At 39.2% G+C, this 22,017-nt stretch overlaps 3 protein-coding genes and 1 non-coding gene across 4 annotated transcripts in view; 2 read left to right on the plus strand and 2 right to left on the minus strand.

Annotated features, from left to right (window-relative positions):
- The first annotated feature begins 3,646 nt into the window (after window positions 1-3,646).
- On the plus strand, window positions 3,647-7,100 carry LOC145901759 (uncharacterized). The gene is made up of 5 exons (XM_082989533.1): window positions 3,647-3,785; window positions 4,248-4,457; window positions 4,659-4,834; window positions 5,021-5,608; window positions 6,984-7,100. Exons 1-5 carry the CDS (start codon window positions 3,647-3,649, stop codon window positions 7,098-7,100), a joined length of 1,230 nt encoding a protein of 409 aa, XP_082845659.1.
- Window positions 7,101-7,686: 586 nt separating this feature from the next.
- On the minus strand, window positions 7,687-10,192 carry LOC145902629 (cytochrome b-c1 complex subunit 2, mitochondrial-like). The gene is made up of 4 exons (XM_082990672.1): window positions 9,631-10,192; window positions 9,156-9,345; window positions 8,691-8,843; window positions 7,687-8,358 (listed from the first exon to the last, which is right to left on the minus strand). The coding sequence occupies exons 1-4, from the start codon at window positions 10,150-10,152 to the stop codon at window positions 7,874-7,876; spliced, it is 1,350 nt and encodes a 449-aa protein (XP_082846798.1). The 5' UTR covers window positions 10,153-10,192; the 3' UTR covers window positions 7,687-7,873.
- Window positions 10,193-10,967: 775 nt separating this feature from the next.
- The window catches only part of LOC145903333 (dynein axonemal heavy chain 10-like), a 62,139-nt gene continuing 51,089 nt past the window's right edge, over window positions 10,968-22,017 (minus strand). Inside the window, exons 72-92 of the mRNA XM_082991409.1 lie at window positions 21,307-21,500; window positions 20,833-20,966; window positions 19,734-19,899; window positions 19,113-19,247; window positions 18,750-18,893; window positions 18,433-18,559; window positions 17,950-18,161; window positions 17,515-17,644; window positions 16,904-17,122; window positions 16,311-16,502; window positions 15,752-15,946; window positions 15,317-15,481; window positions 15,006-15,114; window positions 14,842-14,937; window positions 14,197-14,454; window positions 13,589-13,699; window positions 13,258-13,407; window positions 12,795-12,999; window positions 12,321-12,464; window positions 11,895-12,005; window positions 10,968-11,399 (exon numbers count right to left, since the gene is read on the minus strand). Of these exons, the coding sequence (XP_082847535.1) occupies window positions 11,218-11,399; window positions 11,895-12,005; window positions 12,321-12,464; window positions 12,795-12,999; window positions 13,258-13,407; window positions 13,589-13,699; window positions 14,197-14,454; window positions 14,842-14,937; window positions 15,006-15,114; window positions 15,317-15,481; window positions 15,752-15,946; window positions 16,311-16,502; window positions 16,904-17,122; window positions 17,515-17,644; window positions 17,950-18,161; window positions 18,433-18,559; window positions 18,750-18,893; window positions 19,113-19,247; window positions 19,734-19,899; window positions 20,833-20,966; window positions 21,307-21,500 (3,379 nt within the window). The 3' untranslated portion in view covers window positions 10,968-11,217. The remainder of the gene's footprint in view (window positions 11,400-11,894; window positions 12,006-12,320; window positions 12,465-12,794; window positions 13,000-13,257; window positions 13,408-13,588; window positions 13,700-14,196; window positions 14,455-14,841; window positions 14,938-15,005; window positions 15,115-15,316; window positions 15,482-15,751; window positions 15,947-16,310; window positions 16,503-16,903; window positions 17,123-17,514; window positions 17,645-17,949; window positions 18,162-18,432; window positions 18,560-18,749; window positions 18,894-19,112; window positions 19,248-19,733; window positions 19,900-20,832; window positions 20,967-21,306; window positions 21,501-22,017) is intronic.
- On the plus strand, window positions 20,519-20,590 carry Trnaq-uug (transfer RNA glutamine (anticodon UUG)). The gene has a single exon. It is a non-coding gene; the product is annotated as a tRNA-Gln (tRNA).

Here is a 22,017-nt window from a genome sequence, read left to right on the forward strand (position 1 = left end):
AAATCCTATATTTTGTGATTCCATTTTGCCTTTAGTAAAATTTTAGCATAAAAAGGGCAATATGCTATAAATCCTATTAAAAAAAAGAGAAATGCGTGAAAGGCTGTATATTTTTCACAGTGCTTCCGCTTAAGGTCTAGATGGTTCTGTAATCCCAATCCAATTAATGTTATGCAGATGACCAGTGAAGTTTCAATCGGTTTTCCAAGGAATGGCGTCACCAAACGTTATACGTCATGGTTCACTCTGATTGCGTCGTGCAGGCCTTTTCGATTTAATTGTTTCCTTTTTCATTAACGATCACACTATTGTGAGGTAAAGAACGCAAACCTACAGCCTTACTTTAATGATACAAACAACATTACTCGATTCTGAAGCATCACTGCTGCCCCCAAACGGTTGGGATCAAATGATGTTCTGCTTTCCACTCGCCACTCATGTTTTTTAAAACACTCTTGAATGCAACGGATTGTTGTCGATTTTCAACTGTGACGTCACAATGACATTTTAACTTTCGAATCGTGTGTTCTCAATTTTTGAAAGTCATCAAAGTGCGTTGTTTGTTTCTTTTTTGTAATATTTATTGCAACCTTTTCTTGCGTCCGCGTTTATCCCTGGCAAATATCCATAAACCGCCATATCCATAAAACCCGGATTTTAAACATATTACACCCCTTATAGAACAGGATGCATCCATTTGCCTTGAAGTTAAAACAGTTAATGAAGTCCTTCAGCAGACTGTGTAGTTACGTAGATCAAAGTAAAAAAAAGAACAAAATTATAAAATAAGTATTCACCCTTTATAAACTTACCATCAGACAGTAAATTGTAACCGAAACACCAAATACTGAGTATCAAACAGAAAAGAGTCGTCAATGCATTATCATGTAGTGTTCTTATTTTTTTTAAACTAATGGGATTCTCTCCACACACGTGCCTCAGCCTAACTAAAGCAATGAAAGTTTAACTCAGTGGTTCTTAACCTGTTGGTCATTGTGGACCCCTTTGGTGACGTCAGAGTAGTCGCGGAACCATTTAGGTATTTTGTTGCTGTTAGGCACGTCACAATACGTATTTGCTATATTAGAAAATGCGATAACATACTTTCGAAAATAGAGGTTTTTGTCAATCACTGAGGTTGTCGTTGACACCGGTTGAGAACAAGGGGTTTTAATTTATTAAATTTCATCCCATTGTCCTACAGCGGCTGTATGGCAGTTTGTCTGTGAGGCTTGTGACATGAAATATTAATTTAATGATGCATGGCGCAATATGTGAGGTGTAAGAGAGATCAACGCACTCGGCGGCAGATAAAAAGGCGCCGTTTTCAGCAGCAGGTGTGTGTAATTTGCGTGTTGTAAATCTGACCGCAAGCTCATTAGGTTTATGTTCCGACAGCAGAGAGATCGGCTTCCACGCCAACCGTCCACATGTAGTTTTACACACGACAACATTCGTCAACAACTGTCAACACACATTGATATCAAAGGAGAAATTCAACGTTTTTGATAAAACATCTTGTGTCTTATATTTATGCTGTTGATTTTGTTGGTAAACATTCGATTGAAGCAAAACCCACAAAAATTAAACAATTTAGTATTACATAAAATTTAGCGCTGTACATTGTTGAACCTCGCAAAGATCTTGGCTTACCAGGTCTGGAACTGAAATGTCCAACACAGCATTTTTCCATATAAGGCGAAGTCTAATAACTTCCCTTCCGACAAAATGACGTTACAAAACTTGTCCGCGCACTTTCCGAAATTGGCGGCAAAAATATTGGCGCCTCGCGCATTAATATTGCATTACGGTTACCATGGTTACAATATGCTGCTCACTTCGGACTTTCAAACAGTTGGTTGTTTTTTTTTGGCTGATTTAAAATATGCGCTGATTGTATGAGGTTGCTACTGTTTGTACGCGATGCTTTGGGTAAACGTCACAAGTTAAGATAGACTGCGGGTTTAGGAGTTGACCGAAAACACGCTAAGTACATAGAATTGTATGGAATTGTCACGTCATTGTCTTGCCTTGTCCTAAAAATACTGGGGTCGTATACAAACGTTGAAGGTTACGAGAAAGTGAGCAATAAAGTCTATGATTGAGCTCAAACTTCTGTAAGGGGGTTTTGCGGTGAGGTGTTTGAGCGAGCTTCAAACCGAACAACTCCGTCGTGTGTTTTGTGGTTTCCAAATTTATTGTTGTGGGAAAGCAGATGTGTTTGTGTGTAAACTCTTGTGTCAGGTGCAGCAAATCAGATTGGTCAGAATGAAATACGTTCGAATACATTTCAATATTTATTCTATTAGAAACAATGCGCATTGTTGAAGGCGAAAAGGTCAAATTTATGAAATTCGTTAAAAAGCAATGGTACAGATTACTCAGTATTAAAGCAATAGATTTAGATTACTTTCAAAGTAATTTACTTTTTAAAGAGTATTTCGTAAGTTGTTACAAATAAATGATATTCCTGTTGTGGCAGGTTTTACTATAACAAACGTGTTATTTTGGTGTTTTAGGTGATCAACTTTGTGTTAATATTCGTCTTAATATACAATGAGATCATTGAGAAGATGCTTGCTCCTGGTTTTCATGCAATTATTTGCGAGTAAATTTATTTCAGGTAAGAATTAGAAATACATCGACTTAACCCTTCAAAAAGTACCCAAAGTACAAGAAGATCTACGTTTCGTGTTTTAAATAAACTGTAATAATAGACAATAGCCGTAATTCGAATTTATTAATTACCCATTGTTTACGTAGACAATGGCAAATTATACACGCCTGCTAAAAGGCCTTGTATGTTCGTACCAGGAAAGACTTAATCATACACCGTTGTATTCATGCATAAATAATAAGTGGACGCACGCAAGCAAGCTTACCAGCCACCTTAATAATCGGAGGTCACTGAACTTGCCAATGTCACGTTAATAATACATGGAAGCAATACAAACACATTCTCCGTATGTTTACACAACTCCCATAACTCAACTGGTTGATTTACGATGCGATAACATGGTATTTGGGTTACTGTTTTATATAACGTTTGTTAATTGCTAAAAAAACGTACAACACGTCATGTCATTACTTTAAAGACTGGCAACGCAAACTTGCTGTTTTTTTATGTTTCCAATATCAAAATTGTCGACCTTATGAATGAACAAACAGAATATAGTGTAAATCTTACCCAGCATAAAGTAAAGCCTAAATATGTTCCAAGGTTTACAATGTTACGATTGCAACAGCGCCAGATCAGAAGAAGAATGTTTGACGATTAAAACCTGTGGAATCGATCAGGTAAAAAAAACAGTATTTGGAGAAAATCAGATGTTTACGCAAAACAGGTTGAAAGAGCAACGTCATACTATCATAAGAAAATAAGATATTTGCTTTAAAGGTTGTTGTATGAATTGTTATGTTTCTGCTTTCCTTGTTTCCTAATCGTGATTTTGAAACTTAATTTGTCCGGAAACGCGTAAATTTGTAATAAAAAAACTAAGTTGAAAAAACGACCACCCATGATAAGTCATAGGATATTATGGCTCTTTGCTTCAATATGATTTCGGTGAGCCCCAATTGTATGTTTTGCTTATAGAACGTGTGCTACACTGAGGTGCGGAACGACTCACTGGGAAGCGCTCAAATCATGAAGTCTTGTTATCAGGCACAAGCATGCAGCACAAACCGCGACCAAAACGACCACAGCTGCCCGAGGTCATGTGCCCTCTGTTGCTATGGCGACCTGTGCAACAGAAAGGGACCTGAACTTTGTACCTGCGAAATTCGTGAGTTTGAGGCTTTGCAGTTGATTCTGGGAATTAAATTACATTATGTTACAATTGCTGTGGCGATTTTAAATTTTTTACTACAAGCATTTCCGTAGGCTAAAATCTGTCAGCCTTCTTATTACATTTAAATTTTGGCTACTGTGGAAAAAAAAACAATATTATTTAAGCACCTTTTCTAAGTTGTTTTGCATATAATAAATGCTTTAAATGCCCAAATTACAACAATCGCGGGAAATTCCTTGGCGCGGAACTTATCTGAAACAGCATCACCAATCAGTGTGTAAATAATGCAGCTAGTGGTTTGGGCGCCTCATACTAGTATAATTTTGGGCATGTGTTGAACTTTAAAGACGTTGTTTTTCGCAAAATGCTCTATCCACTGTTTACTGTTCTTGAGACATTACTTTGAATTAAATGGTGAAACCCAGTCTTTCGGAACTTTAACCAACAATCTTTCAGTGAAACTCACAACGCCCACGCCGCCCCGGAGCACGACACGTTCCACATTTTATCCGTGGCGACTGCTCCCAAAACCTGACAAGGGTGACGGGAAAGCAGTGGTGCGTGACAAGCAGAAGAGAGCGGACGTTGGGATCACGACGACCGAATTATTCCAACACTTTAACACCACCACCAGTAGCACTTCTACACAACACGTAACCACTGGAGGTACGACTGACGTTTATATGTTTTTTTACCATTGGGGTGGAGTTACAATTATCCTGTGTTAAATGAAATAGTATCACTGCGAATACAAAGAATTTTGCTAGCCATGCCATAACATAGGAAAATAAGCAAACAACAAATTGTTGAGGTTTTCAGTTTAATTTGTCTTATTCGGCCATCAACTATCATTATTTAAATTATCAGAGCAAACGTCGTCACATTTTCCAGTATCGCCCACGCAAGCGACATTCAACGATAACAGTCCAGTTGTCATGACAACAGCCGCTACAACAATGACCGCCATCGGATGCGAGAATTTTTTCGACATTCCACGGGATTCGCCGGAAATTGTCTGCAACAATGATAACGACGTTGAATTGGTAGAGTTTCATACAATGACAAAATATTAAAAATAGGCCAGAAAAGAAAACATATCTAAAGCAGCAATTGTTGATACTTAATTTGACAATGACCTTTATGCGACCTTGTAGGTCGAAGCAGTGGTCATCTCTATGCAGCTCACAGAAATATCTTTATCGTTTAAAAAAATTTATTTTGACCCCTAGGTGGAGTGCAACGGAGCGAAACAGAATATCAATTTACTCACAAGCAAAACATACTATCTGGCCAATCTGACGGACAATGAATGGATTCAATGTCGAGACGAATCGATTCCCGACGACATGGACCCTGAGGGTGGCGTTGAAGACAGCATGGATCGCAGTTTGTCACTTACTTGCAAAGTCGCACAAAAACCGAGCACGCAGAATCATACTGGCGACAATGACGTAATCCTTGATGGCATTGTGTCGATATATTGCGACCGAGCAACGTACACAAAAACGGATACGGTTGATCAGCGTTGCGGAACGGCAACGATCACGTGCTTTATGGTTTTCACTCCAAGTGTTCAACCAACCGAAACATTCACCACGACCCAAAATTCATGGGGGGTAAACACTGTTCGAGACAATACAGAAGTTCCGGAAAATGCTACCGCCAATGTGACGTCACAAACAAACGGTGACGCAGCGGCGGCGGAGGGTAACGTAGGAACAGCGTCATCTGGTGACCTGGAGTCGTGGGCGGTGTTGCTTATTTCACTGGGATGTATTTGTACTGTGGGACTCATATCACTGCTCCTATTCAGATTGGTGAGTTAACATTTTATGGTCGTTTCACCGAATCTCGGTCGAAACCGGTGTTCTTACTGTTGGAAAGTTATAGGGTTGTAGGTGGTCGGCACCGAAATAAAAAGTAGTTGGAAAAGTAATATTATGTTCTGTATTCACAGTGTGCCGTACACTTATTGGCAATTGGTCATGCCATGCGGTAGAAAGAGTTAAAAAAGTATAACAGATGCAAGAATTAAATTCTTAGTTAAAAAATTTACATACTAGTGGAAAACAATGATTAAGTTTAAACTGAAAGTGAGAAATGAGATAAAAAAAGGTTAAGAACCACTGGTCTAAACCCAACTAATGTAACTTCGTGCTCTTAGGGTTCGTATTATTTTATACTTTTGTCACAAACCCATGTATCAACCAGAGCCGCTGATTTTTACGTAAACAACTGCGCTTAGCTTAGCCCTAATAAGAAAATTTACTCGTTTCGTAAAACATTTATCGAAATTCGTTAAAGTTCGCGGGTGACTGGCCAGATACATTTAGTCAAAGTTAACAGATCTTGAAACAACGATTTTGCGACTTTGCGTAATACCTGACGGGTTGTAATTGTAGAATTATTCGAAAACCAAAGTCAATCCTCTGCCTTACACCGGAACAAATCAGGATTCGAAATTGGGTGCCGACGAACAAAGGAACGAAGATGGTGAAAAATATGCAAAAATGCAGATAAATATCAGCATGTCAGAAGTAGGAACTCCCCACAAAACTCAGTCACACATTGGGAACGACGAACAGTTAATGGAACCTTACCAAGAAGGCGATTGGTTAAAAAACTGGCCGTATTACAAACAAGTCCACCAAGCACTAGTTCTTCTGGCACAACGACAAGCTGTACCAGCTACACTTACAAGAACGATAGGAAATGAATAGAATTATGAGACTTGTTGTACAGACAAATGTGTACTACTGTTGGACATCTTCCAGTGCTTTCGTTTATGCAATTTGAGTCCGTTCTAAGCATGCAATCATTTGCATTAAGCTTCCTCTTTTTGTAACGAACAAATTGTTGATGTTTTGTTCAGTTTGTTGCCTTCAAAATCTCAAAAGCGTTTTGTTTTGTTTTTCAATTCCAAGATTTTAACCTATTTGTTTGTGATAAGTTCTTGCCATTTGTTTACCTGCTGGCTCTTCTTTCTTGAATTTTGTAAACTTGCTTATATTAATAAAAGCAAAACACGTTTTTTTTTACCGCACCGGGATTTGAACCCAGGATATCCTGGGCACATACACCGATCAGGTTTTCTTCTTGGTACATGGGTCGGGAAGATTATTGTTGAGGTGTTTTAGTCTAAGACTCACTAGCACCCACTAGCGGACTTATAATTGTTTTATTTTTCGGCAGATTACAAGACGGGGAATTTACCACGTGAATAGAGTTGCTCCAGCCAAGGACGAAGAAGAACCGGCGGAAGCTGAAAACGGAAAACAAGACGGCGGATTGCCACCGATCACCGCATGATGGCACTATTTATCTCTCAAAGAAAGACAATTTTCGAAGCATTTTTTTCGACCAACGCTCAAACTTATGCCTCATTTACTTGCTGTCATACATTTACGCCTGATGGTCTGCGTGTACATGGAGAACTCAACGCCTGAACAGTTACCACATTGCCTCTAAACCGGATTAATTTTGTTGGTCGCGGCATTTTGTCGAGTGTCTTTATCGGTTTTAAGATTGTAGCTGCAAAGTCGAAGTACCAGGTGCCAAGAGCCGGCTTAAATTTTTTTTCGAAGCCCAGTTTTGATAATTGCTTTATCGCACGAACTTCATTGTTTATATGGTGGAATTTTACAAAAAATAAAAATCTATGTGCTTTATTTTCTTATGCTTATATCTGGTTTCGCTCTTGGTTTTGATTGTAGCAAAGACAGCGTTGATCATGTTCTTATGTTCCTTCGAACATAAAATCCGCTGCAAATCGTGCTTCAAAGGATATTTCGAAAGAAATGATTTGTTTAACTTTCTAGTACAAGCAAAACTTTATCCTCAAACCACTTCAACACATTGAAGTCCAACTTTGGAACTCACCGCTTTGAAAGTTAGCTCAAATGAACTTCCGTTTATTTTTCAAATAAATAAACTTCTAGTGTTGGCAAACCGACGTAATGGAGACAGGGGAACTTGCCGGAAATCTTCAACCACGGAGCACAAAAAGTTTTTTAATTCCTTAAATTTTGAACTATAATATCTGGAAACTCGGTCAAATTTAAAAGAAAAAAACAGCCGAAAAGTTACAGATCCTGAAGGAAAGGTCCATCACCACCTCGACCGACTGTCGCCAAACCTCTCTTACCTCCCAAAACACGTCTGGCGACAGCGGATACATTTTGTGCCGTAACGCCATCGATCAGCGCTGCTACACTGGATGGCTGAGCTATGGTACCGAGTACAGCCGTCTGCACGGCCATATCATGCACTGCATTCGACATAGACTCAGATTTCATAAGAAGATCGGACTTCAGCCTTTCCTTTGCACCTTTTAACATGGCATCCGAAACCCCATTGTTACAAATCTTCTTGCATTCGGCGGCTACGGCTTGCGCGACCGCGTTGGCGCCCTCTTGCGAAGAGCTGACGTAGATGCCGAACAAGCCACTGTCCGAGTAGTTGACGGAAAATGCATTGACAGAAAATGCTCCGTTGGCCACTTTCTCAAGTGCTGGGCTGAGTACGCCACTGGCAAGACCGGATCCACGTTTAACACTGCCACCTGTGCCTGCAACACAAATTTCTCACATTTTAGATTACTGGATGTAAACAAACACAGTGGTTCTTAACTGCAGGTCTGATCATCTTTAAGACAGTGGACTAGTATTTTAAAACTGATGGTTTTGTATTCTGATTACTGTAATGACAAACTGAATAAACATGGGCAGTTGCTTGAAAGCATCAAATTAAGCAATTTTTGAGCTAAGTCATAAATGACAAAAATAACCCACGACAACACTAAAAAACTGTTTTTAAATACTCAAGAAACCATGTTTACCATGCCATAAAATGAATAAGAAGGTTGCAGTTAATAAACAATAGAGTAGAAACTGTTCTAACCTAGAGCATATTGGAGCACAGAGAGAGCCACAGCATCCTTGTCATTCAGTGCCACTCCCTCAAATGTCAGAGCTGTGTGAGTTATAGAAGATGGGATTCCGGTGTGAGCTTCACCACCAACAAATTTTGAAGCAGGTCTTTGTACACTTGCACCTTAACATTTTTTTAAGTGGTTGAAACCATGGGCTATACCGGTGTATACAAATAAATATATATATAAGCTATACTACAGCATATGTAGCATAAACAATTTGTTTGTAACAGGGCACACATATATCGTCTGAATAAAGCATTTTTTGGTAAAATTAACTCTGGAAGAAATCCATTCAATAACACAGACATTGGAAGTGCTTGTATGCATGTGTGTATATCAATGACAGACATTCAGAAAATAGCAAACTAAAATGAACAGCAAAGTGGAGCCAATAATATGAATTGTGTAAGCTGTAGACAGTTTTACAATACCAGATTCAACTCCATCCAATGTATTTCCAATGTGAATTAGAACTTCCTGACGTATTCCACTTGCAGCCAAAACCATGTTGTTTAATGAGTAGGACTCATCAAATTTAGCCTTCAACATTTCGGAGGTATGTTTGCCAATCATGTGATCTGGACTCATGACTGAATTTGACAACGAACCTTTGAATGAAGCCTACAAGAGAAATAATTTCTTGCAATCTGATATATCGTGCAAAAATTTTCAAACACTATTTCTAGTTTCACGCTATATATATTGTAAGCGATAACAGCAGTTATATAATTAGGACAGACAAATTATTTCATTGCCTAAGCAAAGAATCAAGCAGAAACTATCTTACTAGTTAAATTAAAAAAGATTATATTTGAATAATATACTGATAATGCCTATATAGGTGAAATCGAGTTTTCAATAAACTCCCCGACTTAACACAGTTTGTTTCAAACCAAGTTAAATTACCTTGTGAGCATTTTCCATTAACACAAAACATGGGTCATTGGCAGCAACTCCCTTCTGATATTTCATCCTTGAAACTACAGTTTCAATTTCATACCAAGGAAACTTGGCCCCGAGAATAGTAGGAGCTACAACATCGGTAAACACTTCATGAGCATGGGTAGGATTGCACCGGACTGTGTACAGAGTGTGTTCTCTGCCAGCTGAAACCTGTAAATCAGCTCCAAGTGATGAAAGCAACTGAGTGGTCAAAAATGCTGTGTTGCGAGAACCGGTCAGACCTGCTGTGCACTGCAAACAGTGCGTGATTCCAAGGTTTAACAGTGATTCATCGCGACTTCCAGAGTTTACAAGTAGGGTGAATTGGGCAACCGCGGCATCTTCGTTTGTGCTGGCAACACGCAGACCACTTGGTAATACAGATAATTTTGCTTGTGAGCCAGATGAAGCAACAGCAGCTTGAGTTGTATAATGTTGTTTGGCAAATTTAGTAAGTTGTTGACGAACTTTCAGTGAACGAAGCATTTCTCAAGGATTCTAATTGTTTTTAACTAAAAATTGCTACCGAACTAAAAAACATAATATGTTTCATTTCAATAATATTTTAACATAAATAATTGAAATTTCAACTACTTTTACTGCATTTTAGAGAACAAATGTCGTAAATATTTTAACATTAAAAGCCTAATGAATACGAGGCAACGACGCCAGGAATAAAACATATTTTCGTGCGTTAAGGAACAACTAGATTCGTGACCTACAGCCGGCAAAGAACCGTCGTCATGCTTGAGTAAGTTCAAATATTTTAATAGAAATCTTAGTTTGCAAAAGTAAAATAGTTAAATTACATGAATTATAGCGCTTTTAAATTTCTTATCGAGAAAAAGACCAAATGTAAAACTTTGTGTCCACTTCCTAAATGTATTTAAAACTCCCCAGGTTGTGAGTTTTATTTGTGATATGTATCAGCGTTTTTATTTGGGTTTAACGTCTCTTTGAATTACAATCCTAAGTTAGTATCTTGGAACATAACATAATAGATATGAAGAATTAAAAATCGTTGCAGTTTACTTCGTTTCTGTAAGGGAAAATGTAAATGCTCGGACGGCCCTGCGGCGATGCAGATTCGCAAAAATAATTAAATTTCGTTTCGCCTTCTTAACAATATTTTTTTAATTTTGTTTCTGGAGATATATCACTGCTATGCAACACACTCTCCTAACCTATTTGCCCAGAGGCGGAAGTTCCATTTTGTCTAAAAAACTGAGTTATTTTTCAAAAATAAGTCCCCTGTCACTGTTACACGTGTCAACAAAACAACAAAATTATTTTATTATGAATCCGAAAAAGTTTATTATCTTTTTATAATCCCAGCGCATGAGTCAACTCCATGTCACAGTGCAAACAATACGGTATATTAATCACATTTGAAAACATAAAAGGCCACACTTCTGGAAAGCCAACATGCAAACAAAACTTCCAGGCATATAAAGATACACTAAAACATAAAAGGCTTCAACATATCTAACCTATAACACATATAAAAGTATTTTACATTAAATAAACACTAGAACCCATTCAACCAAACATTTAGTCAGAATTAAGAGTGAGACAGACACCCTGTAGGACCCAATGTGAGATGTGCTCGTGAGTGTGTAAATCGGCTTGGAAGACAAGACCAACTCCCATCGCGTTACGACGCATTGATGTCGTGTACACGGGGGTGGTGAACGTGTTCTGGAGCTTCAAGCGGTGAGCTTCGATCGGAATAACTGGGGAAAAGGAAAATTAAAACGTTTTTGTGAGAGTTAGTTCAATGCTTCAGGCTGCTTATTCTAGTGAGTGGGTTTATATGAGAAAAAAACACACAGACTTCATAAACCGACAGCTATTAAGTGGCATAAATTAAATTTTTAGGCCTGGAAGCTGACTTCCACACTGATACCCCATCGTATAGCAAGTAAGAACCAAGTAAAACACATATTTCTGAGATCACACGTTTAAAGATTATTTTATCGATCACACGATTCCAAGTAATTTGCACTTAAGCGTCCTTAAATTCTTTAAATCCACAACATGCCCACATTTGCCAATAAAATAAATTATGAAAGTTCGCCCGGACACTGTTGTAAGATCTTGACAAAGTAAATACAAATTTAACCAACTTTAACGTTTAAAAAATCTAAAACAAAGAGACATAAAATAGGCCTGGACCAAAACGATACTGAACTGGATTAAATACGCTTCAATATCCCTGTATGCATCACCTTTTAGCACTGGCAGTTCCTGCACAAGCTCCTTCGGTTTCGGGCGGATAAGACAACATTCCTCGACGTCCCAAGCAGCCCCTTCCAAATACAAACCGCTCACGAAGCAACCTGGTGAAGGAAATCATTACATGGATGCTGTCAATTCCACAACACGTTCAAGACATATTACAGTAGACGCGAGTACTGACAGTTTTTTTTGTGTGCACTTTTGGCATTACGTCACTGGCGGCATGGTTATGTTCTAATGCAGGTATAAGTTTCCTTTACTGCTTAGGGCAGAGTTTCACACGAACCCTGTTTACCAAACCCCAGTTCAGGACACAGATCCACTTTTCTTCCATTACACCGAGCAAATACTGTATGATTTCTGGGCATAACCTTCTATTACACAACTATGTTCCATACAATATTTAGGTCGTGTACCTTGATGTGTTCTCTCTGTCACCTCTTCGGCCGTTGACCATTTGGTGACTTGGGTGTAGAGAGTCGAACGATCCAACGGCCATCCGTTCTTACGGCAAGTTGCTTGTACCAATGCTGTCAGGTAGGACTCGGGGATGTGGAGACCTTGTTGGATAAACGTTTTACGATGGTTGATTTTTAACTGTTTGACTGGCGAAAATATTACTCAGTATGTGCAACGTTTTTTAACATCAATGTTGTAGAGTAGGACATTTACTACAATTCCGCTATTTATTGGTTTTCTGGTCGCGAGTGTGTGTTTAAATATTTTTTATCAACCATGTTTTGTACTAAAGTTTATCACAGGTCAAAAATTGAAATTATTAATTTCAGAACTTAGAAAACTTGTACACTAAAAAAACACAATAGTTTGACTCATCAGCAGAGGTAATGATGGTACCAATGGTAATAAAACGACGACCGCGAGTAACTTACCGGAAAGCCACATCACCGCCGGTTCACCTTCGTCTACCCATCCGGTGTATTGGTCGAACCTCCTCTTGTAATGTTCCATCCAGTTACCCAAAGACTTCAAAGTGTCGGGGGCGAGTTTGCGCCAAATCATTGGAATCTGGCCGTTAAAAAGCGCCCTCGCGACTTCGTCAAGTTCGTTACTCATTCCTACTTCACCGGCCAAGGCCTGAAATACATTAGCAGGGGTTGAAAGCATCAATGTCGTAACCAGCAGTTCTTAATATTATATTTGCGTGTTGTTGGTAAGTCCCAGGAAAGGGACTGAAGAGATTTATGGAAATACCAATCACAATATTGTGTTTACAGTTAGCTGTACACAGAGCCACGGTTTCGACCTAATAAGTTGTCTCTATTGCTTATACAAGTAAAATCTCGTATTGTGCTACTTTTGCAAGCAATGTAATTTTTACAAACAATATCTCACTCTCTGAAGCTCCACGAGGGATCTCGACATCCTTTCAATAAGCTTGTTCCATCGTTCGAGTTCTTGCAGCAATACTACAGAAGTTGGAGAGATGTTCCCTCCAAAGTTGCGGTGGATCTTGTCCAACTCGAACTGGGCTGGAATCTTGTTCTGTTAACAATGGTATGTAAGCATAAGATGGTTTTACCAAAAGTTATCAAATCTGGAACCACTCAACCCTGAGTATACAGGCTTCTGCCGTTTAAAAATAGGCGCAAGCAAATGGCAAACATAATGACCGTTGAAATGAAAGCTTTCCTAATGATTGAAATAAAAAACAGACGAGAGTAACCTGGATGTCTTTTGCAACGTTGCTGATAAAATCATCCCTGCTTATTCCTCCTCCTGTGTCTCCAGTCTGTGGCTGAAGATCGACCAGATTTTCCCACATCGCTCTGGCAGCCTGTGCACATAAATTCATGTTCAATCTACGGCGTTTGGTGGAAACAAGTTCCAGGCCAAGAAAACATATATTATAAGTCTTATTCTGTCCTGTAGGCAGCTTCAAAAAGGCATAGGTAGTAAGTATAGAAGAATCAGTATGGAGTTAAAATATACATCCAAATATTGGTCACGATTGTTTAAAAAGTCGATGCGATATGCAAAAGGTTAAACAGACCTGCTGGTACCCGAATGCCTTCTGACAAACAAATTGTATCCTATATCGCCTATTGACAACATATCGTGTGCCCACAGGTATTGTCGTACTTATTTAAAACCTTTGTTCTGATGTAAGTTCATGGACACCTGACTCGATAACCCTTATGGTTTTATCGGCGCCTATGCCATCTTATTTTTCATACTTATTGTTCATGAGCGTTTAAGTTTTTTTTTGTTCAAAATAACTAAAAACATTTAGTTTAAAAACAAACTAAAAAAAAAAAAAAAAATTTAACGAACCTGTGTGTAATATCCGATCTCGGCGTTGGGATGTAAACCGAACACCTCAGGTGTGTTGCTCAAAGGCAGACCTTCAATGAAGTCAACGTAACTGTCCTTATTACCCTGGTCCTCAGGAATCTTGTAATCAACATCCTCGTTGTGGTAGAAGTGGAAAGGTTGGAATGTATCGAAGATAAAGTCCCCGAAGTATTCGTCCATATATGTAGTGAGCACTCTACGGTCAAAGTTGTCGATGGCTCGACCGCCGTACATCACCTGTATTGAGATGTGGTTTAGGTTTTACAAACTGGGGGGCGCAGGAACATTTTTACACGATTGGTAGCAAAGGGTTTAATCTTAGATAAATTTTACGGCAACGGACAATTATTCTAGGCCGCTATATAAATATATATTGGCCTTTGAAGTTTTTCAGTCGTTTCATTAAAATTGCTGCTATAATAAATACAAAGGGTTGGGGATAATTTTAATCAATTGATCAAAGTTTGGGATGCCCGTGTGTGTTTGATAGAAAGCGATACAAACTATAGAGATCATAACAAAACGATCGAGCAATCTTAACAGATGTGAGATTTTCTGTGGACATGCGACGAAAAAGTTTAACTGCGTGCTGTGAGAATCTAACACATAATCTATAGTCCTCACCTCTCCGATCAAATACTTAAGCGAGCCCCAAGGAATCTTATCGTCGTTCAGTTCGAACGCTTTCGCCAGGTATGTCTTCAATATGTCCATGCAAACCTGTCAACAAACGTAAGTGAGACTTGAACGTGATTGGTTATCACAAACCACGTGACTTGGGGAATTACCGTGTGGTCGGATTCATTGAAATCGTATGGAATATTCCAACCGATCTTTCCGTACTTGCGTCTCTCTTGCACCACCGCGTGGAAAAAACTCAGCACGAAGACGAGAGACCTGGTAGTGCAAAATATTCTTTCATATTCTGGGCTATGCAACGGTCACTGTGACAACTTATTATGTTTATTTTGGTTTGTTTCATGAAACAGATACAAAGAACACCAAAACAGATACAAAGAACACCAATATATTCTAGAATTCAGTTCAAAGATACTTTAACGACCTCGATTTTAAGAACCAAAACACGCAGTTTCCATACCTGTATGAAGGATGGGGGCATTCTCCAAGCATGGTAGCAGTTATCTTGTGGTAAGTACTTCTCAAATTCAACTTCAAACCGTTTGGAGGTTCCGTAACGACCTTGAGTGACCTCTGCAGGATGCCGATAGGGAATTCCGGAATGGACTCGGTCGTGAGCCAGAGTCTGACGAAAATTATGCGTCATATATTACGTTACATATGTCAATATTGAGGGAAAATTGTATTCGCCGGTTTACGTATGAAGTTTAAACTAACATTAAATTTTTTTTTAATTACCAATGTAGACATTACAGTCACCGGCAGAACTGACGAAACCTTATAAGTCAACCCTAAGATTTTTCCATATGCGTGTTGGGGAAAAACTCGTATGTTTACTGGTATTAGTTCTGCTTTAACTGAAACGACGACAATCTCATCAACAAATCGTGTTTACCTGAAGTCCGGGTGAGGTTTCTGTATATGTCCGAGTGCTTTCTCGAGATCCTTGAGCCATTTGACGAGAAGATGGCAATTCTGAAGCATCAGCCATTGACCACGTGCAATGGCCGTCTCTAACAACTGAAGGGCGACCTTCTCTTGACCTTGACCCATGGCAAGAAACTTGAGACGGTTCCCGCCAAAACCCGATCTGATAGAAAAGATTTTTTACAACTTAAACCAATTCGTGAAACTTTTTTTGGCTGGCCGTTTGGTCATCAAAATCGTCTACAAGGGTCACACTTATTTGCACTGATGAGACATTACAGGTCAAAACAGTGGCCATCTGTATGCAGCTCACACAATTATACTAATTTACTCCGCAAAACGCCACAGATGGATGAGAAATGGGAGATTAGAATCTGGATAACTTTTCAGTTGTGTGTATTTGGAACAAGATTATAAACCAACAAACACACCACCTGGCGGTCACACACATATCACTTGCTTAAAAACAGGATCAGTCTGTTTCCAATAACACAAAAAGCATCAAATTGTATTTATTGTTTGCAAACCTCTCGGCCAACTTCATGAGATCACTGGCGGGATCGGATCCAGGACTCAAGATGAACACTATCGGCGATAAAGGGTTGCTTTGCTCGTAAATCGCCTCGAAACTTATGATGGGGGGTTGCACGTACTTCTCGCCAACCTTGATTATGACGTAATTAGTGACGGCACGAACCACGCGATCGACACGGAAACATCTGTGAAAATAGGTTTGATTAAGAGCAAAGGTGTTCAACTCTACATTACACTTCCATACACCATATTCATCAGGCCAGCGCCCGTTTATCATCTGCTTACAATGAAAGTTCTGCGGCACGTATCACAAAGAACGTCCAGTGTGACGTCATAACTCTTACAGATAGGGTTGAACTTTGAAAAGTTGTGTGATGTCAGCGACAAAAGCTTGCGGAGCACTGCGCTACGTATGAGCAAGCTGCACTAATAAGACCTTGTCGACACAGGGGCCCTATCTGCAGCTCACATATTTTTTTGGAAGTTATTGTTCGAACATACTGTTATAACCACATTTTTGACGACAAAATATACCTTTACTAGAACGATATTTGCGCTAAATTGATAAAAATACATATTGCCCCACCTGAGAAGGCAGAGTTTGTTGAAGTCCGTGATCCCATCCTTGTACTTCCCAGGGTAAGGGATTGACTCTGGTGTGTCGTGATCATACCAAGCCTTCCAGCTCTTCTCATTCCTGTCCACATCATCCGCAAGAGATCCGAATGTGTCTGGGAGGATACGGGCGAGCTCTATGATATCTTGCCAACCTTGTTCTGGCACCCAATCGTGGGGCTTGCGTCGGCTGTAACATATTCAAAAAAGTTGTTATATGCAAATTGGTAAACCTTGTATGCAAATTTTATGGCATTGTGCTAAAGAAAAAAACATACATTAACTATTACGCTTAAATGAATTTAGTGAATCGTATTTATTGCAATGGACAAAAACATGCTATGGACATGTTTAACCATAGTTTATTGTTTTAACTTGTATTAAGTGAGGCAAACCACACATGATGCAACACCTGCAGCAATGGATTTCAGTTCTACAAACCAAACACAAACATGTAAACATTGAACTAGCACTTTACATAACTACAGTAACCACGACACTCTATGTCATGTCGTGCAAGTAATATACCACAAATCCACATGGAGATATGCGAACTGTGTGAATGGCGAGCCGAAGTCTCACCTGCTTTTTTCCAGTGCGATATTTCCCTTGTAGAAGAAATCCAGTTCCTCCTGACCGATGTTGCCCTGGTCTTGTTCCAACTTAATCGTCATTTGGAAAGAAAAGAGGAGTTTGTGTTTCTCGAATAAACCTGAAAAATTGGGTTCATTTGTTCAGGTCTTTTCAATTGCAACTTTCCATACAGTTGACTCTTTTATGCGAACAACAGCTGAAAAATCTTATGCGATGCCAAAAGCGATAAAAAAAATTTTCTCTTCTTGACAGAGCTGTCATATTTATAAAAACTGATGTTTTAAAACTGATGTTTAAAGGTAAAATAAACGTAGAGCATAGTCACTGATTCCAATTGTCTTCCCATGCAAAAGTGCAATAAACACAAGGAAGACGGCTCGTAACAAACGACCAGTATGTATTTGTCAAACCTCACAACCCCACCTGTGCAAGCGTAGTTGTAGATGTTGTGAGTGAGGGTATCGATGATGTTTCTCAATCTCTTGTGGAGGATGGAATCAGGCAAACTCTTCCGGAGCGAGAGATCGAAAACATCCAGGAAGGAGTTAAGTGAGAACTGGTACATGTTGTTCACCACCGACATCTCTGATAGGACGAAGAAGAGGATTGCTCCTCTCCTGGCCGCCGGACGGTAACTATACAGGGGAAAAGGGAATGTTACGACCAGAGTCAACATTGTTTTTTGACGTGTGGAGAGGGAACTTGGCAATAAATGAGGAAAAGATTGTCTCGTCCAGTTAACATGTGAAATGTTGTATAAAACATATGATAATTTGCAGTTGGTTATGCGAACTAACAAAAAATATCTCTGACAACTTCCGCTAGTTGGCGCCAGACATTTTGCTGATCCTCAAAAGATTGCGAAAAAATCAATTAGGTTGTGAATATAAACGAATGCAAACCAACCCGTCTCTGAGCTTGTCAATATCCGCTGAAGTCTTGGCAGCCATCGCCAATTTCTCCGAAACTTCCGTAGCTTTAGACTTGGTCTCATCCAGCGTTTCGATGAGCTCCGTGTTATCCAACATATTTCCTGTTTCACAAAAAAAACAATAATTAATATTTCTGAATCTGATAAAACATACACCAAGAGGTAGTGTTATATATCAGTTCCAGAATAATTGTTTGTAAATAAATTCGAAATATTCTTTTCTAAGATACCTATCACAACAATTTTGTTGTTACATAAACCGAACAGGAAAATGTTTTGTTACGTCACAAACCTTTCGATGTGGCGAGTTCTCGAAGCAAGGAGTCCTCGAGATCTTTTAGCAGTTTTTTATTCTCTGAGGTTTCCTGGATCAATCTCTCGCGTTGTTCCTCGAGTTCTTTGCGTTCGAACTTGACGATGACCGACAAAAGTTGGTCTGCGAAACATTTTTCAGCGTAAGGTCACAAAAAAAGCAGCATTTCTGGTAAACTACTGTTTATTTTTAAACGAAAACAACTTTTTTAAAAAGAACAAAAAATGTGTCTACTAAATAAACATAACATGTCTAACATGAAATTCAGGAAACAAGTTAGTGTGATATGAGCTTTTTAATTTGAAACTTATTGAAGTCACAATGTCCGAATACATTACTTACCCTCCAATCCCTTCAGTGTAACGGTGTAGTTGATGATCATGGCTTTACCGAACACAGCAGGCGAATATCGGGGGTTGGAAAGTTTACTCGTCAAATAAAGCTTGAAGTTTGAATCGTAATCGACCTCCTTGTCACCTGCGACGCACACGACAACAAACATTTAAATTTGGACTGGTTTCCTGTTTAATAAGTTTAAGTTCACCATTTCGCAACACAAAAACTTTTTGACTTCCATAAAAGTATCACAGTTTCTAAAAACTTAATAGAATATCCCATAAACAGAAGAAACAGACGCAAGGGACGTAGATAACAAGACTAATGGTGCCCGCGGGCTATAATACGTTGCTTCAGTACTAGTAACCTTTGTGTTGTGTTTCAAGTAAGTTGCAAACAGGGTCACTGTTTCGACGTATAAGGTCTCATCAGTGCATGTCGTAACAGCAGCCATGTATGCAGCTTACTTAAAACATATTATTGGCTCCATTGCTTGTACCTTGTTTTGTGTTAGAGTTTTATCTATCGGTTAACACCAGCGTGACGGTACAGTTCTCCCGAAACCCAATCGGTTCATAAACCAATAAGTTCTTACCAACCGTAGGATCTTTCTTGGCAAACACTCACCAAGTATCACAAACTCTCTTCCCTGTCCACCCTTCACGTCCTTCTCGAGTACATTATCGATCACAGGGTCGATATATTCGTCCACATCTTTGAACAGGAACGGAAAACCGTATTTGATCGCCAGCTCAAGTTGCTTCAGGAAATCGGGACTGTTGAAAGATGATTCCTGCAAAAAAACATCAGATCGTGGTATTGCGGCCCTGACAATGCGGTAGCTTCAATATTTGGTAAGAATGGATTCCAAAGTACATGGAAATAGCAAAAAAACTAAGGATTTTGACCATGCTGGAATTATACGAAAACTTGTTAGTTAAATCTGTTTCAATATAAATCACCAAATATCGTCAAATAAACCACAACACAATGGGAAATTCTAATTTTCCACAAGGCGATAAGATTACACCTGATAAGATCGTTTATCTGCAAAAGAATCGCCCTTCAGTATTTGGCCCGCCAAGTTGTGACGCGTATGCGTGAGAAAAAATGCCAAGAAATTTAAACGATAACGATTAGTTTTTCGTAGGAGAGCATGGATGTTTGTACATGTTCACCCCTGCAGAAATTGTAAATAAGAAATTACTTAATTAATTGATGCCGACAAATCCATCATTCAAAGATTATGGAGTAGTTTCAAACCGTATATGTTTTGACCGTTGGTCACGTCTGGTAAACGCTCAAAGCAAATAAAAGGTCTTGAAATCGTGCTTCGGCCGATTTCCACAGACAAGAGCGATATTAAAGTCTCAATATATGATCACTGCGATTATATTCTTAGGGGGTGTAGCGGCCCTATGGTGTAACGGTTAGCACTCTGGACTTTGAATCCAGCGATCCGAGTTCAAATCTCGGTAGGACCTCGTTTTTAATTGCATCGTATAATTAACGAAATACACCAACAGGGTCAACTGTTCAAATCCCGACGCTGGAAACAAACCTGGTAAACAATATGGCAAAATTAAACGATGCAATTAAGGCTAAAACCACAGTGACGTGGTAGAACATGTTTTTTTGTCGCTAACATAATTTGCATACAGACGGCTGATTTGCATACACACACCAATCACTATCCGCTAGGAAACCGCGGATGATGAGGAATTACCTTTAAGTTGTTCTTCTCCTCCTTCTTCCGGATCCAGCTGAGAGCTTGCTCCTGTGGATCGATGCAGAGAGGAAAACGGGAAGCTCTGGTGGTCAGTATTCCGTTCTGAATCGAAAGTTCGTCGGGCGGCAAACCTGTGAAGCGACGCAACTTGCACTTAGATATTGTTTAGTGGGCATCATTTTTGAGCTGATAAAATAACCAGCAGCAGTACGCCGTGGAAAGAACAAAAAAAACAATTCCGAAAAATACAACTATGCTAATTATATCTGGTTAGTACCCAGTTTTTTATTACATAATGATGAATATTATTTCCATCGACGTTGCTCCATCGGTCCTACTCCTATGGTTTAATGGTTGGCAAAGAACGAGGCAAATTCCTTCACGCCACTTAACATTGAATAGGAAAAAATCGAAGAGAAAAGAAATTAACCGTAACTTCCAACATTATATTGATTGGAACTTGTCCATTACCTTCAGAACCCCATTTGCTGATTTCCACTTCGTCGGTGAGCAAGCTTTCGAGTCTGAATGGATCTGAGAGCGGAATCTTCCTATCTCGAACATCCTTCACCCAATCCTCGTACACCATGCTGTTCCGAAATTCCCAACTGAACGCTCCCTCGTAACTCAGAAAAGCAGATGATATGAGGCAGTCGCCAAGCAACCTTGAAACAATTGGAATAATCGATACGACGGTCACGGTAAAACGCAGATACGGAAAGTTGTTGGAAATTTATTTTCACATGATTACGCAACCTTGGCAGGCAGTAGGAGTCAGAAAGAGCCCCAGATTATCAAGCAGAAAATATAGTATTGTTGCTGCCAGGGTTTTATAAACATCACGTGACTCTACAAGCGGTGTCAGCGTGTCACTTTTTCTTACAGTACTTTTGAGTGATGTGTGCTATTACTACGTTTGACTTCAGTGTTAAGCCCTAATGAATTCTCCCCTTTTGGAAAATGAAACGTTGAAAGAAGAAAAAATATCATATTTATGCCTGCAGGTCAGCTATACTGTAAAGAGGTGTTTACATTAGCCTCCTTGAAAGTGATTAAAAATGGAATGAAACAAAGAAACGAACAAACTCTTTAAATTTTTGGAAGCTTGTGAAAACTCCACAACCAGTATACAGAAAATTTCGCAAAAAGTTATCAAAAGAAAAGAAATTAGTTCTCGTGAAA

The sequence above is a fragment of the Ascidia mentula genome, chromosome 5 (assembly GCF_947561715.1).
Source record: "Ascidia mentula chromosome 5, kaAscMent1.1, whole genome shotgun sequence".
Lineage (NCBI taxonomy): Eukaryota > Metazoa > Chordata > Ascidiacea > Phlebobranchia > Ascidiidae > Ascidia > Ascidia mentula.